This window comes from Rhineura floridana, chromosome 7 (genome assembly GCF_030035675.1).
Source record: "Rhineura floridana isolate rRhiFlo1 chromosome 7, rRhiFlo1.hap2, whole genome shotgun sequence".
NCBI lineage: Eukaryota > Metazoa > Chordata > Lepidosauria > Squamata > Rhineuridae > Rhineura > Rhineura floridana.
This window is the reverse complement of record NC_084486.1, coordinates 152480432-152496544: the sequence shown is the minus strand read 5'-3', so window position 1 is coordinate 152496544 and position 16113 is coordinate 152480432. Positions and strand designations below refer to the sequence as shown.

The 16113-nt window shown below is 45.0% G+C and overlaps 1 protein-coding gene across 5 annotated transcripts in view; it reads right to left on the bottom strand.

The window, feature by feature from the left end:
- IL1RAP (interleukin 1 receptor accessory protein) overlaps positions 1-16113 on the bottom strand; it is a 95722-nt gene that overhangs the window by 35320 nt on the left and 44289 nt on the right. For all 5 annotated transcript variants that reach the window (XM_061637623.1, XM_061637624.1, XM_061637625.1 and 2 more), the window contains 5 exons: positions 14409-14694; positions 12791-12983; positions 7559-7724; positions 4522-4593; positions 1579-1708 (listed from right to left, as the gene is read on the bottom strand). In XM_061637623.1, the coding sequence (XP_061493607.1) occupies positions 1579-1708; positions 4522-4593; positions 7559-7724; positions 12791-12983; positions 14409-14694 (847 nt within the window). The remainder of the gene's footprint in view (positions 1-1578; positions 1709-4521; positions 4594-7558; positions 7725-12790; positions 12984-14408; positions 14695-16113) is intronic.

Sequence of the window (16113 nt, the reverse complement as noted above, 5' to 3'; positions counted from 1 at the left end):
ACGTAACCCCTGAGCCACTCACTGAGGGAGGGTGATCTTTAGCTGACCACTAGAGCCATAAGAAAAAGAACGCAAACATGGTTAAGTAACCTTAAAAGCAACATGAAAATAATGGTTCTGCATGGTTCAATATAGGCCAACAACCCAAATTTGAACATTTTGATGACGGTCCAGTCTCATTCAGCCACATGGGAATCGATCCACCAATGCAATTCAAAGATGACTGCATTGGGCAAGATGACTCAGATAGTGGCAGTGACCAGGAGCACTTTTGCACAGCTAAGGGTAGTGCGCCAACTGTGCCTGTTCCTGGAGATGTTGAATCTGGCCACAGCGATACATGCCTTACCTGCATGGACTTAGTTGGACCGCTGTAATGCGACCTACATGAAGTTGCATTTGAATAGTATTTGGAAACTTCCGTTGGCTCAGAAAGCTGAAGCCAGATCCGGCTGGGGCCATTTACAGGAAGCATTTGACTCTTGTGTTACAGTTGGCTACCGGCCCCTTTCCAGAGCTGGGTTATGACCTACACAACTTGGGGCCAGTTTATCAGAAAGACATCAGAATCTGCAAGGTCTTTGCAAGGGACTCTACTTCTTTACTGGGAAGTCAAAGACAGGACCTTCTCAGTGGATGCTGCAGGCCTCTGGAACTCCTTGCCAAAAAGAGGTCCAGCAAGACATGCTTCTGCTGACTTTCTACCAGCAGGCAAAGATATCTTTATTTAGGCAAGCCTGTGGCATCATAAACCAACTGTTATGACCACTTGTAAATTTGGTTCACCTGGCTTGGTTTTATTTCACTGATGAGAAATAAATGAAAAAAATAAGAACACCTGTTGAATATGCTTTAACTTGGATTCCTGCACTAAGCAGGGGGTTGGACATGATGACCTTACAGGCCCTTCCAACTCTACTATTCTATGATTCTAAGAACTGCTTGTTCTTATGTACTGATTGATATTTTGTATTTTCCTCTATATTTTCCTGGTTTTAGACACTTTGAGCACCAATTGGTAGACAGGAAGGATGCAAATTGTGTTAGAGTGTTGCACTGGGACCTGGGGGACCAGGGTTCAAATCCCCAGTTAGGCATGAATCTCACTGGGTGTCCTTGAGCCAATCAGTCTCTCAGCCTCACCTACCTCACAGGGTTGTTGTAAAGCTAAAATGGATGGGGGGAGAGGAGAGAGAACCATGCAGACCACCCTGAGCTCCTTGCAGGAAAGAGAGGAGCTAAACGTAATACATAAATCAGTTCATTTGGTGGGAAAAAATCTACCCACCCTAAGCGTGCATTCAGTCGGGGAGGAAACACAGAGCAGGGCAGACGTGACCGCCATGTCACTTGCACACAGCAGCAGACGAAGAGCCCTGAGGGTCTTACCACACAGACCCTCTATTATAGAAAGTCCCTGATACTTGGCCAAGCACCCTCCCCCGCCCCAAGGCTGTCCCACAGAGTCTCAATTGTGCTTTCTTCTGCCACTGCCAAGGAATTACATCTCGCCCCTGACCCTGGACCAAGCAGCCACGTCCCCATTATAGACAAGAGGGACACACCCTTGGTTCTTACTTATAGGAGATGTTGAACTTGAGCTCGGTGATGTCATCTAGGCGTTTCCCATCAATCAGCCACCAGACCTCTTGCGGAGAATCCTTCAGGAACGTGAAACGGACATCACAACTGAGAACGAGGTCTTGTCCTAACATGCGCAATACGGACAACAATTATTTGACACAGCAAAATGAACAACAGCAACTACAACAGCAACAACATTTACCAGCAGCCGCTGGGGCTGTGCAACCGGTCTGAAAATATCAGATCTTGAAATCTTTTTAAGGATGTTTTGTTTTAATGTGTTTTAAGGTTTGTTCTTATGAAGATTTAAAGTGTTTTTAGTGCTTTCGTTTCCCACCCTGGGCTCCTACTGGGAGAAAGGGCGGAGTATAAATCAAATAATAAATAAATAATAAATGAATTGGGTCAGGCTGGGATGTGTCTAGAGTGGATCAAAGCAGCCCTGAGTCCCTCCAGAGTGATCCAGAGTGATCAAATGTGGGGGTCGGATATTAAAAATGGAGTCAGGTGGCAAGGGGGAGGGGAGCAGGAGACAGTGCCGGCAAGACTCTCTATCTTCATCACCTCCTCCTCCTCCTCACTACTCAACCCAGGGCTGTTCATGATCCCAATTTGGTTCAGGCCCAAATTGGGGTCCGACCGGGCTTACCAAATCAGGCACCGAACTGAATTGTGGTGCCTTGCACAGCCCTAATAACCATATGCTTACACCAACCTAGTTAAGACTATTATATGCTTTCAAGAGAGACTATCAATCAGGGCCAAACTATAAACTGTGCATTGGCTGTAAACGCATTCCTTCCTCGCCTCCTGGCCAACCGAGCTGGTGATGGCAGTGTGGAGCCTTGGCCATTGTCACTGACCTCCTGACTAGACTACTGTAATGCACTCTACTTGGTTCAGAAACGTCAGCGGTGGCAGAATGCAGCGGCCTTCCTCGTAACACAGGAACACACAAGTCTGCCTTACAGTGAGTCAGTCCATTGCTCTATCCAGCTCAGGTATTGTCTACACTGACTGGCAAGTGCATGGCTGGCTCAGACCCATCTGTGCTAGCTCCAGCATTCTTTGCAAGCACCCCAGCCTGCGGACCACCACAAGACCCCAGTCTTCTGTCTGTCCACTCCTGCTTTAAAAGGCCACCACCATTTAGGGCTTTAATGGGTAAGACCTTTAACATGGTTAGGAATCCAGACTTTTTGCTTTTGTGGCAGGCCACCTTCTCAGTCAGAACATTAGAGCTGCCTTATAACAGAGCCAGACCATTGGTCCACCCAGCTTAGTACTGTTAGTACTAATGTATTGTATTATGTAATGTATTGTTGTTAAATTGTACGTCGCCTAGAGTGGCCATTGGCCAGATAGGCGACCCACAAATTAAATTATTATTATTATTATTATTATTGACACTGACTGGCAGTGGCTTCTCAGGATTTCAGGGAGGGAGTCTTTTCCCAACCCTACCTGGAGACACCAGGGATTGGACCTGGGGCATCTAAGTGCAAGACAGATGCTCCATCAGTGTGCTACAGCCCTTCCTCCTTTCCAGCTGATATGGAACATCATTCACACATATCAGCCACATGTCAAGCATCTGTGCGCCGGAGGCCATTTCATCTGCGGGCCCAATTCAAAGTGCTGCTTCTTACCTTTAAGGCGCTATGCAGCTTTTGGTTTACATATTGTTGCAAACCTATATGAAATAGTAATATAGAACTAATAATGATGATGATTAATAAAATGAGGAAAAGATTTTAATGCTTGAGCCTGCTCAGTTTGGAAAACAAGAAGAGCTGACTGAGTGGGCAATTCAACAGACAAGGAGCATCCACGTGGTGGGAGGCTGCATTTGGTTTGGCGAGTCACGAAGCACCAAGAAGCCTCACCGGGTCTAAATTAAGCAAAGCAATGGGTTTTCCGCCACCGTATTCTTGGATTTGCATATCTACACTTGAGGTTTTAACTGTTTTAAGACCTGTTTTTATGATGTCTTAGAGTGTTTTAGTGCTTTGTTTGCCGCCCTGGGCTCCTGCTGGGAGGAAGAGCGGGATACAAATTGAATAAATAAATAAATTAATCAATTAAATAAACTGTTCCTTTTACTGCTCCTGTTTTAGGATATTGAAGTCTGGTTGTAACCTGCTGTGGGATCATGGATTCGACGGAGGGTGGCATAAAATTGGGACGGATGAATAAATAAAACTGTTCTCTCTGAACAGCCACTGTATCCACAGGGGGAGGGTAATCTAGGTCACAGTTAAAGAGAACCATGCACGCGAGATGGGGAGGGTGGCTGTAGCTCAGTGGTAGAGCACCTGCTTGGCAAAGAGAAGGTGCCAGGTCCAATCACCGGCATCACCCGGTAGAGCTGGGAGACATCCCTGCCCGAAATCCTGGAGAGCTTCTGCCAGTCAGTGTAGACCATGGCCCAGGGGCCAAACTGGCCCTCCTGGCCACTCTGCTTGGCTGTTGGGATTCGCTCCAGGTCACTCCCCCAGCCACACCCTCTTTCCTGAGGCCACACCCTCCTTGAGTGTTTTTGCCTGGCTGGGGCGTATCCTTGAACTCTGACCGTGCTACTTGCTTGCCCGCAGGGAGGACAGAGAGGGGTGTGTGAGCGTGTGTAGAAATCTACAATTATTGCTCTGCCTGCTGCTGCCTCTGGCCTTGCCCACCACTGCCATGTGGCTCCTGGCAGGTTGTCCAGAAGGAAATGTGGTTCTCAGGCAGAAGAAGGCTCTCCACCTCCAGGGTAGGCAGTACTGACCTAGACGGAAGAACTTTCTGCCTTCCTGTGTTCCAAGGGCATGTGGCCAAGCCAGAGGCGTTCTGGAAGGTTCTCCACTGCTCACTGCTTGTCTGAACACACAAGCCAGGTTTGAAAGGTAGATGCTGATCTGAGTGGATAGATCTGGGCAACTACTGCGGGAACCTTACCTGGTCTGTATTCATAGACGACTCTGTCATTTGGAGTGACTATCAGTGGGGCCTTTGCTTTGTCTGGAGACCCTGCCAACAGAACAAAATGGAATTAAATGAAGGGGATATTTTATTTAATTATTTATTATTTGATTTATATCCCACCCTTCCTCCCAACAGGAGCCCAGGGCAGCAAACAGAAAAGCTAAAAACACTTTAAAACATCATAAACAGACCTTAAAATACATTAAAACAAAACAACGTATAACACATTTTTTTAAAAAAGGGTTAAAAGCATATTATTAAAGAAAACATATTAAAAGCAATTCTAACACAGACGCATGTGTTATTTGAGCATGCATTTCTTTGCAAAAGCTAAAAAGCACTTCTTGAGTTTCTGTGGATCCTGAGGAAAGCCAGTCAGATCGGACGGTTTATTCTATGTCCCAAGCGAACAATCACCCATTCTCTTCTCCCACCCTCAGCTTCTCTCCTCTGGGATATGCTCAGGCATCAGCTCACACTGAAGGGCACTGGCAGGCTGCAACTCGGAGAACATACGTGTCCATAAAAACTGCTTAAGCTGGGTTGATGTCATGCAGCATGTAGCTTCGTGGGGTGGCCAATGTGACGCCTCTGGGAAGCCCACAAGTAGGGTACGAGAACAGCTTTGCAACAAATAATGCTTTCTTTCTCTGTTATCACGTCCGTTTTCAAGCGTCTCCCAACTCGCTCCCCAAACCATAATTACTGCAAAGTGCAGGTGTCTTTAAACATCTCATCACGCTCGATAATGACATGGTTCTGACAAATCTGCTCTCCTCCTGACAGGCAACCGGACAGAGCAAAGTGCACAGGCAAGACTAAGCAGAGGGAGGGGCAGGAGGTAGTTTCAAGAGCACAGGGCCACCAAGACACAAAACCCTCCCTGACAGCTCAAAATGCTGGTTATTTTCTTAGAGAACGTTTTTCAAAAGTGACACTTTTCTGCTTTTCACTTTAGCTTTCTAAAAGCCTTTTAGAGGGGAGGGAAATTACACCCCTGGGTTCCGGCTCTGTCATGACAGAGTGAAAGGCTTCTTTGCACAAAGGTTACCACCTCAAAGCTGGTAGTTTTGGGACATACTGATCCCATTACCAGGGGTTGGAACCTTTGGCCCGCACACCACACTTGGCCCGTCAGGCTGTTTAAGAGAAGCCACGCCCATCCACCCTATACCTGATGTCATACATGACATCGGGTGTCGGTCGTGTAAGGGCTGGATCACTGGATCGTCACCTTGTAGTGGTGAGTGGGCTTGCGTGTTCCAATGAACCCTGTGTGCGATGTCGTTGGGAGTCATGTACTCCCAGCAGGGTCACCCATGGTGGTTAGGTCAAGGGAGAGGAACCAGACAAAGAACGCTCCAAGAAAGTCCTCAATGGAGGATAACAATGTGCATGTTACAACGGCTGTGAAGGCGGATGAAGGCTGCAGCAGATAAAGGACTTCCAATTGTCATGGTATCCGTGCCATTGGATCAAAGCCTTTTTCTGTCAACATTGTGTGTTGATCGTGGTGCGCCGATCTCCCGACATAAAACAAATTCACGCACAGGCGTCTTCCAACCAACCTTATTTTGGAAGACAATCTTACTCGGTCATGAGTGATCACCAGTAGTAGTAGTAGTAGGACTTCAAAGGAAGCATCAGGAGCTTGAAGTGGACTCCTGATTGTTCCTTTGCTGGGGGGGGCTGCCTTGCTCAAGGAGGGGAGCAGTTCCCCTTCAATGGAAACCGATTCTCCTTCCCAATATTGCTCATTGAAGCTACACATGCGCCTCCTTTCCTTTACCTGGAGAAAACAGGGACTGGACCCAGAATCTTTCCACATGCAAAGCGGATGCTCTGCCACTGCGCCACAGCCCTTCCCCCAATGTTGATTATGGTGGCATAATCAACTGTGTACCGTTCTGGTCGCCTCGCCTCAAAAAGGATATGGCAGAGGTGGAAAAGGTTCAGAAAAGGGCAGCCCAAATGATCAAGGGGATGGAGCAACTCCCCTATGGGGAAAGGTTGCAGCAGAGAGAAGGCGAGTCAGAGGCGATACGATAGAAGTGAAAAAAATTATGCACAGCATGTAGAATGTGGATAGAGAATTTCTTTTCCTCCCTCTCTCATAAGACTAGAACTCGTGGACACTGGAGTTCGACACTGGAGGCCTTCAAGAGGCAGCTGGACAGCCATCTGTCGGGAATGCTTTGATTTGGATTCCTGGGTTGAGCAGGGGGTTGGACTTGATGGCCTTATAGGCCCCTTCCAACTCTACAATTCTATGACATCCAGTGAAGCTGAACGTTGGAAGATTCAGGACAGACAAAAGAAAGGACTTCTTCACGCAGTGCAGAGTTAAACTATGGAATTCACCCCCACAAGACGCAGTGACGGCCCCCAACCTGGATTGCTTTAAAAGAGAATTAGACAAAGTCATGAAGGATAAGGCTATCAGTGGCCTCCAGCCATTATGGTTAAACTCTATCTCCACAGGCAGAAGCAGTATGCTTCCAAATACTAGTCGCTGGAAAGTGTAGGAGGGAAAAGGGCTCTTTGCATTTATGTCCTGCTTGTGTGGACTTTCCATCGGCAACTGGATGGCCACCGAGAGAAAAGGATGCTGGACTAGATAGGCCCTTGGCCTGGTCCAGGAGGCTCTTCTTATGTTCTTATGTGACAGACCTGTCAACAGAATCCCACAACCAGATAAGCTTACATGCTACCAGTCTATGCAAAGAGATGGATTTAGGGAGGAATCATACCTCAGTGGCAGAACCTATGTCCTGCATGCAGAAGGCACAAAGTTTGATCCCTGCCATCTCCAGTTAAAAGGATGGGGTAGCAGGTGACAGGAAAATATCCCTTTTTGAAATCCTGAGGTGGACTATTCTGGGCTAGATGGAACTTTATCCTGACCTGGCATAAAGCAGCTTCTTATGAGATAAAACTAGTTGCATATCCAGTATACCTCAATCAATACTGCCACCATCCCCTCTCCCATTTCTCCCTTGAGCCTACTTACCTACCACCTTTACCCGCAAAGTTCGGGTGAGCTTAAAATCCCGACCATTCTCTTTGTAGCTCACGATGCACGTGTAGTCGTCCTGGTATGACTCGCGGACGAACACAAAGGTCAGGTTGATGCCATTGGGATACCGTTCAGTGAAATTATCCACAAGGGTGCATTTCTGCAGCCAACAAATACACACTCAGATATACTTTATGCATGTGAGAAATTATTATTATTATTATTATTATTATTATTATTTATTACATTTGTATACTGCCCCATAGCCGAAGCTCTCTGGGCGGTTTACAACTAAGTATGCAATGTTTATTTCCAGGGGGAGGGGGGAAGAAAGGTGGTATCCAGGCACAGAAGCACCACTCACTGAATACTGTGGAAGCTTCTGGAAACTGAAATTTCAGAAGCTGGTGCCCCACATTGTTGCATTTACCTTCAACGCTACAAGAGTTAGAGACGAAAGAAGAGATTCTCATGATGCCCAATATATCCTGACACGGTTCTACTGCAGGAAGGCAGAATACCTGGGCACTGAGTAACTATGCAGCAAAAATCCCGCACTTCTTTGGCGGCTGAGCCAAGGCAAGCTAAACAGCTTCCTTCATGAGCTCTCTCTCTTTTTATGGTTCCTTGCGTGTTGGCGGTGTCAAGAAAGGGGTTGAAGGGAGGAAGGGAAATGCTAGGGGGGCAACTTCTTCCTAATCACAGAAGTTGGCGATACATAATTTTGCAGGGATGATTTCTATGTGGCTCATTTCCAAGTCACATCCATCTCTGCATGACAGAGGCAATATACCATTTTTTGATGAAGTTTTATTAGCGGGACGAACAATCTACCATCTGCAAAAATTATTTCCAGAGAGGGTTCAGTTTCATTCTGCAACTGACAGTCGAGATTTGAATTTTAATGGGCAAGTCCCTTCAGCCAAATTCCTCTTTGCCCTGATGAAAAGGCGTATTGATCAAAGGGACAGAAGTTTCCCAGCAATGCTTGAGCCATGAATTACATTCGCACAGTGAGGGCATCTGAGTGGGAAGAGTATTTGGTCGGGGGGAGGGTGTTCTCCCCTCAGAGGCTTACCCAAGAGTGAAGGATAAGTAAAGCTGTTAACTCACAGTGCTTTAAAAATATTTATATCAAAATTCTGCATACAGAATTTTGCAACACAGATTGTCTACGCACCTGATTCTCATTTCAAGATCTTTCTTTCTTTTTCATGTTTTATTCAATTTTTCTTGTTCCACGAGTTACCGTGAAGGGCAATTTGGGATAGCTGACGGAACCTCAGAACTCTGCGATTTTGACACCCTCCAAAATTCCAGAGTACATTGCAGAACCTGGAATGGATTCCATGATCCACAATGGTCACTGGAGAGCTTCTGCGATGGGATGCGAGGCAGCAAGGGCAGGAAATCACCCACTCTTTGCTTCACAGGACCATCGAGAGACAAGGGGGGTGGGAGTATTAGGGAAACTTAAGGTAGATGTGGAGTCCATCTCTCCCACCAGATATGATGCAAGAGGTTCCTTCTCCCCTCCAAGTTCTTTGCAGCTCATGGAAAATTCTGAGGGAAGGAAAAGGATTTCTCTCCTTGTGCAGATCATTGGGAAAGGCCAGAAATAGCTTAGGGGCAGAGGAAGCTGCCTTTGCCAAGTGAGACCACTGGACCATCTAGCTCAAGATGGTCCATACTAGGGGTTCCCAAACTGTGGCCCATGAACCACCAGTGGTCTGCAAGCTGCATTCAAGTGGTCCGTGGCATGTCTGTATTAAATAGTCATGTTGATTCTTAATGTTATTTTAATTGCAGCTTTTAGTTCTTTATATTGCATTTTATTGAATTACAACCTGAATTCTATGGAATACAAGTTGTTTATTATTATTATTATTATTTGATTTATATCCCGCCCTTCCTCCCAGCAGGAGCCCAGGGCAGCAAAAGTTGTGATACAATAAAATACAGTATATAAGAAATGAAGCAATAAAAAGACTATTAAAAATCAAGCAGCGTTTAGTACACAGCATTACGATTGGTACATCAGGAAGAAAAATCATTAAGTGGTCCACCAAGACCCTCGACAATTTTCAAGTGCTCCGAGGGAGAAACCTGTTTGCGAACCACTGGTCCACACTGACAGGCACCAGTTCACCAGGAAAGTTTCTCTCAGCCCTACCTGGAGGTGCCACTGGGGACTGAACCTGGAACCTTCTGCATGCAGACCAGAGGCTCTACTGCTAAGCTATGGCCCTTCCCCCACTGCTGCCTGCCAAGCAGAATCAAGGACCATAAAACTCTGGAAAGGTGCTTCTAGTCTTTATAGACAACACCAACAGCCTGACTTGATGCAAGGCAGCTTGCTTTGCTTTGCTTTGGATTCCTGCATTGAGCAGGGGGTTGGACTCGATGGCCTTATAGGCCCCTTCCAACTCTACTATTCTATGATTCTATGTTCCCATGGAGAGTCAGTGGCAACCATGAACTCTGGCTAGCTATTAAGGCCAGCCAACATTCGTAAGGTCCCAGAGAAAAGATCCAATGCAACTACTAATCAGGTGTAGGGAAACTTTGGCCCTCCAGATGTTGCTGAAGGACAACTCCCAACATCCCTGGCCATGGGCCATGCTTGCTAGGGCTGACCGGAGCATCATTCAGCAACGTCTGGGGAGCCAATAGATTCCCTGCAGCAGTGCCAGATGATGCATGGCACAGCCTCTTGGGGAGGCCCAGAGTTGGTCAAAAACATGATGATAGCTAGAGCTGGGGACAGAACTCAGCAGCAGAACACCTGCTTGCCCTTCATGCAAGAGGGGCCACACTCAGACCCCAGCAACTCCAGTTAAAGGTTTTGAGGAAATACAACTGGGACAAATTTTGCCCAATGCTTGGGAACGCTGCTGCCCACCAAAGCACTACACGGTTTGATGTTGAGTTGGCCCAGCTTGATGCAATTAGTTCTCTTCGTAACAGCAGGGAAAGATTGCAGCTCGGTGGTAGAGCACCTGCACTGGATGCAGAAGGCCTCACGTTCAATCCCTGGCATCTCCAGGTAAACATGGATTACAGCTATTAAGGCCAGACACCCTGAAAAAAACTGGCCAATCAGAGTGGTCACTCCTAGGGCTATATGGGCCATCATGAGCCTTGGGGACACCAAGAGAGAATCCATCTTGGACAGCAGAGCTGGTAAGAGGATGAGGCCTGCTATCGCCTTCAACAATGTGTGCCAGGGCCATATGCAGACATTCACTTTGGCAGCTTCACCTCAGCTGAGCCAAAGACGTTCAACACAGAGGGACTATGTCAACTGGGATTTGGCTTTTTCATAGCAGCCTTTTCTGAATCTTAATGAGCTTGTACCAAACTGCATTAATTGTTTATTGAATTGCTTCTTTTTGCTTTACTTATATACTATTGCATTTTTGATACAGATCCCATCAACAGAAATGCTGTTTGCTAATTTTTAATGCTTTGCTAGTATTGCCACTTAGACCTCAATGTTGTTGCTGGAAAAGCAGCACCCAAATATTAAATCAAAGTAAAAACAACAACTTTATGATGTCTTATCCCAACTACAGGGATTCCTGGATGAAACGGATTATCTGGATCCATTTCAGTCTGGTTTCAGACCTGGTTATGGGACGGAGACGGCTTTGGTCGCCTTGGTAGATGACCTATGCAGAGAACTGGACAGGGGGAGTGTGTCCCTGTTGGTTCTGTTGGACCTCTCAGTGGCTTTCGATACCATCGACCATGGTATTCTTCTGGGTCGCCTTACCGGGATGGGACCTTGGGGACACCGTTTTACGATGGCTCTGTTCCTTCCTGGAGGGGCGAACCCAGAAGGTGGTGCTGGGGGATTCCTGTTCGACTCCTTGGCCGTTGGCCTGTGGGGTCCCTCAGGGTTCAGTTTTGTCCCCCATGCTATTTAATATCTACATGAAACCGCTGGGAGAGGTTGTCCAGAGGTTTGGGGTTCGGTGCCATCAGTATGCAGATGACACCCAACTCTACTCCTTTCCACCTAATTCCAAGGTAACTGTCTCGGTTCTAAGCCAGTGTCTGATAGCAGTGGTGGACTGGATGAGGGTGAACAAGCTGAAGCTTAATCCAGAAAAGACAGAGGTGCTCCTAGTCAGTCGAAAGGCGGATCAGGGAATAGGGGTTCAGCCTGTGATGGATGGGGTTACACAACCCCTGAAGACGCAGGTTCGCAGTTTGGTTGTGCTCCTGGACTTGGAGGCCCAGGTTTCTGCGGTGGCCAGGAATGCGTTTGCACAGTTAAGACTAGTGCGCCAACTGCACCCGTTCCTGGAGTCGTCTGATCTGGCTACAGTGACACATGCCTTAGTTACATCCCGCTTAGACTACTGTAACACGCTCTACGTGGGGCTGCCTTTGAAGACTGTTTGGAACTTCAGTTGGTGCAATGAGCTGCAGCCAGAATGTTAACTGGGGCTGGTTACAGGGACCATACAACTCCCCTGCTGCAACAGCTCCACTGGCTGCCAGTCTGTTTCCGGACACAATTCAAAGTGCTGGTTATGACCTATAAAGCCCTATACGGCTTAGGTCCAGGCTATTTGTCAGACCGTATCTCCCTATATGAACCTGCCCGGACCCTGAGATCTTCAGGAGAGACCCTTCTCACGATCCCAACACCTTCACAAGTGCGACTGGTGGGGACACGAGATAGGGCCTTTTCAGTGGCTGCCCCTAGGCTCTGGAACTCCCTCCCTAGGGAGGCAAGAATGGCCTCCTCTGTGCAGTCCTTCCGTCGACAGCTAAAGACTTTTTTCTTCTGGCAGGCCTTTGGAACTGAAGGTTTTAAGGGTAGTGACTGAAGAGGATGCTGTATGTTATTGTTTTAGTTGTACGCTCCTAAACTGGGTTGCAGTATTTTAAGTGTATATCTAATTGGTTTTAACATCTTAATAGTTTGATCCTGTTTTAATGCTGATTTTATATGTTTATATATTTTATATTTTTATAGGTTCTTAATGATATGTACTTATTTTTATCTGGAAGCCGCCTTGAGTTCCAGTTTGGAAAAAGGGCGGGGAATAAATAAAGATAATTATTATTATTATTATTATGATGATGATGATGATGATTGTACACTGCTGGTAGCTTTTGATTGTGAAGTATTTTATACATTTGCAAATGCATAAAATAAAAATGAAAACTCTCTCCAAAATGAAGCCTCCAACCCAAAGCTTCAGACCTTACCTTATACCATCGGACCGTTGGCTTGATGCTGGCTGGATAAAACCCTTGAACGTCCGGGCAGGTGAGGTTCTTGTTGGTGGAGTCCAAATACATGAGCACTTCTTCTGGCTTGATAGCTTGGCTGACACAGGAACCAGGGTCTTTGTTAACGACTTCTAGGGGACAAGCGACTTTACTACAGTAGGTGGTGTTTCTGTTGGGGAAGAGAGATGGAAAGCAAAAAAGCTTTAATCAGTTTGACCGGAACATCGGAGGGAAGAGTCGCAACCCCTTGATGGTCACCCACATCTCTTTGTTGCACATCATTATCGGTTGGTTGAATGTCTGTTTTACTGAAGTAAGAATGGAGTGGATGGAGTGATGTGGTAGGTGCAAGGAAAGCTAAAGTGTTAAATATTTGGCAAAAAAAAAAGTTTCCTAAATTCTTCATTTGTATTATTACATGCGAGAGCTTTTTTTGTAGTATTTGAGATATTTTAAAGATATGTAGTGTAATTCTGTTTTGTTTTGACACCGTATCTTGATGTATTTTTGTTTTGTTATGCCTGTGTGTGTGTGTTTGTTGTATGTTATTATTTTCTCAGAGATTTATTATTTAATTATGTTACTTAAAATGTGGTATTTTAGTATCATTGTGATTATTAGCAGCAGCAGCTGCACTGAACAGGAAATCTGCATTTTTTATAATATTATTATTATTAAATTTACATCCCTCCCAAAAGGAGCCCAAGGAAGCAACCAACAAGCAATAAAACATCTTAAAAACAATTCCAATACAGACGTAGACTGGGATAAAGGTCTCTACTCAAAAGGCTTGTTGGAAGAGGAAAGTCTTCAGCAGGCACTGAAAAAACAGCAGAGACTGCGCCTCTCTGATATTTACGGAGAGGGAATTCCAAAGGGTAGATGCCACTGCACCAAAGCACTAATTGATTTTTGTTGAGATATGTAAACCACTGAGAGATTTCTTCCAGAGTGTTCTCAAGGGCAGCCCCACGTACAGCACATTGCTGTAGTCAAAATGCACATCAGATTTAAGACATGAAAAAGAGACACCCTTCTTCACACAGTGGATAACAGGTTTATGGATTCCACGCAAAGGAAACTAGAAACAGCAATTTTTAAAAGGGTTAAAAGGGTTAGATAGTGGATAGATGGTGTAGCACTGACTATGTTCAAAGATGACATCACTAACAGATGTCGGTGAGTGCCAGCAGGGAGTGTATGAAGCCACCAAAAACAGCCTCAACTTAGGAATACAAGCAAAGCCCTGCAGCTAGATCAGACCCAAGGCCATTCTTCCAGCATCCTGTTCTCACAGTGGCCAACCGGATGCCCAAATGGGAAGTCCCCAAGAGAACCTGAGCAGAACAGTGCTCTCCTCATCTGCAATTCTCAAAAACTGGTATTCAGAAGCGTAAATGACTTCATCTAACCCCTCTTTAAAGCTGTCCAAATTCGTGGCCTTCACTACCTTGTAAGGGAGCAAATACCACCGTTTAACTGGGCACTGTGTGAAGAAGTACTTTTGTCTGTCCTGAATCTTCCAATATTCCCCACTGGGTCCTAGTATGTTGAGAGAGGGAGAAAAACAACTTATCTCTGCCCACTTTCTCACCTGAGCATGCACGTATAGTTCCCGGTGTCGTTGAGAAGCGCAGGGCGGAACCAGAGGGTATCTTTCTCCTTACTGATGTGGTTGTCAGGGAGGCGAAAGTTGATGGGCTCCTCTAGGTCTTGGCCTCGCCCAATCCAGTACCAGATGAGGGTTAGGCCAGCTGAATGGGCCGTGCTGTAATTGTACTTCAGAAAGGCTTCAAAGAGCGGGCATCTGATTTTGGCTGGCTCTCCATTATAGACCGGCCTGTGCTTCATGGTATCCACTCCCCAGTCATCACAGCGCTCTAAGGGAAAAAGTAAAAATAATAATAACGTTTTAAAATAGCCAGTCTCAATTTAGCCTACCTCACAGGGTTGGAGGGAAGGTAAAACGAAATAACTCTGCATCTATCGGCCTTATCCCTCAGAGCAAAGGCAGGCTACAAATGTAATAAGCAAATAGTGATAGGATAAGTGTAAAATATTATTAATAAGGTGTAGGAAATAAACAGGTTAATTTTTTTCTTTCTCTTACACACAGAACTAAAGAGAAAGAATTATATTAGGACTATGAAGGACTAGGTTCAAATTTCCACTTAGCCTTGGAGCTCACTGGGTGACCTTTGGCCAACCACCATCTCTCAGCCTAACCTACCTCACAGGGTTGTTGTGAGGATTAAAGGGGAAAGAACATCCTGTGCCACCTCAACCTGCTTGGAGGACGATGGATGGGATTAAAATGTATATAATTAACATATAAAACCCAGAGCCACCCCATGAAATTAATTGGGAGAAAGGAGAATAAAGATAGATCTGGAAAACAAAAAAAGGATGAAAGAGAAATTAAAGGCAAGGTTCAAATTATGGAGATTGGCTTAATTATGGACATGAAAAAAGATTTGGATTTCCTGGCTGTGATGGATCCTGGAGACAAATATTACAGTTTGGAATTCAGCGCTGTCCCTGAAGGAATTGAAGAGATTGGAGATAAAGATATTATTGGTTCAAAAAAATTCCTGGACTGGAAGGATTTGATGGAACTTGAAATGGAGAAAGTTAACAGAATTAATCCCTGTTTTGTGTCAATGGAAAAACCTTCAAGAGATGTACTAGTGTATCATGTGGAAAAGAGGAACACAGATGCGGCTCTGCAACAATACTTCAGTGATACGTTTGGATTTGATGGCAAGAAAATATCTGTGATGGAGGAAACTCCTATCAGACTTTTATTATATGACTATGACAGCAAGATTTTTGGGTGCGTAAAGATGGACCCAATATGGATAATGACAGAAGAGCGATTTAAAATTACTGGACTTAGTAGATTTGATGAGTTGGATTAATTGATATGTTTATTTAGTAAAAAAATTGATTGATATATATCTCAAGGATTGGAAACTTCTCTTTGACTTTTTGTGGAAGATTAAAATGATATGATGTTAATGAGATTTGAAACAAACTAAGATAACCGCTGGAGGAAGGTGATTTTATAATCTATTAAGAGATAGGTTTGTTATATATTATAGATTTATAGCTGAACTATGACAAATTGGAAGTCAATATTTTTTCTTTTATATATATATATATATATATATATATATATATATATTTCTTTTTGTATTGTACTAGTTATTGATTTGTGTTGTTTTCTTTTTGTATTGTTTTGGTTTTGAAAATTGGAATAAAAATTAATTGAAAAAAAAAAGAAATTAATTGGGAGAAGC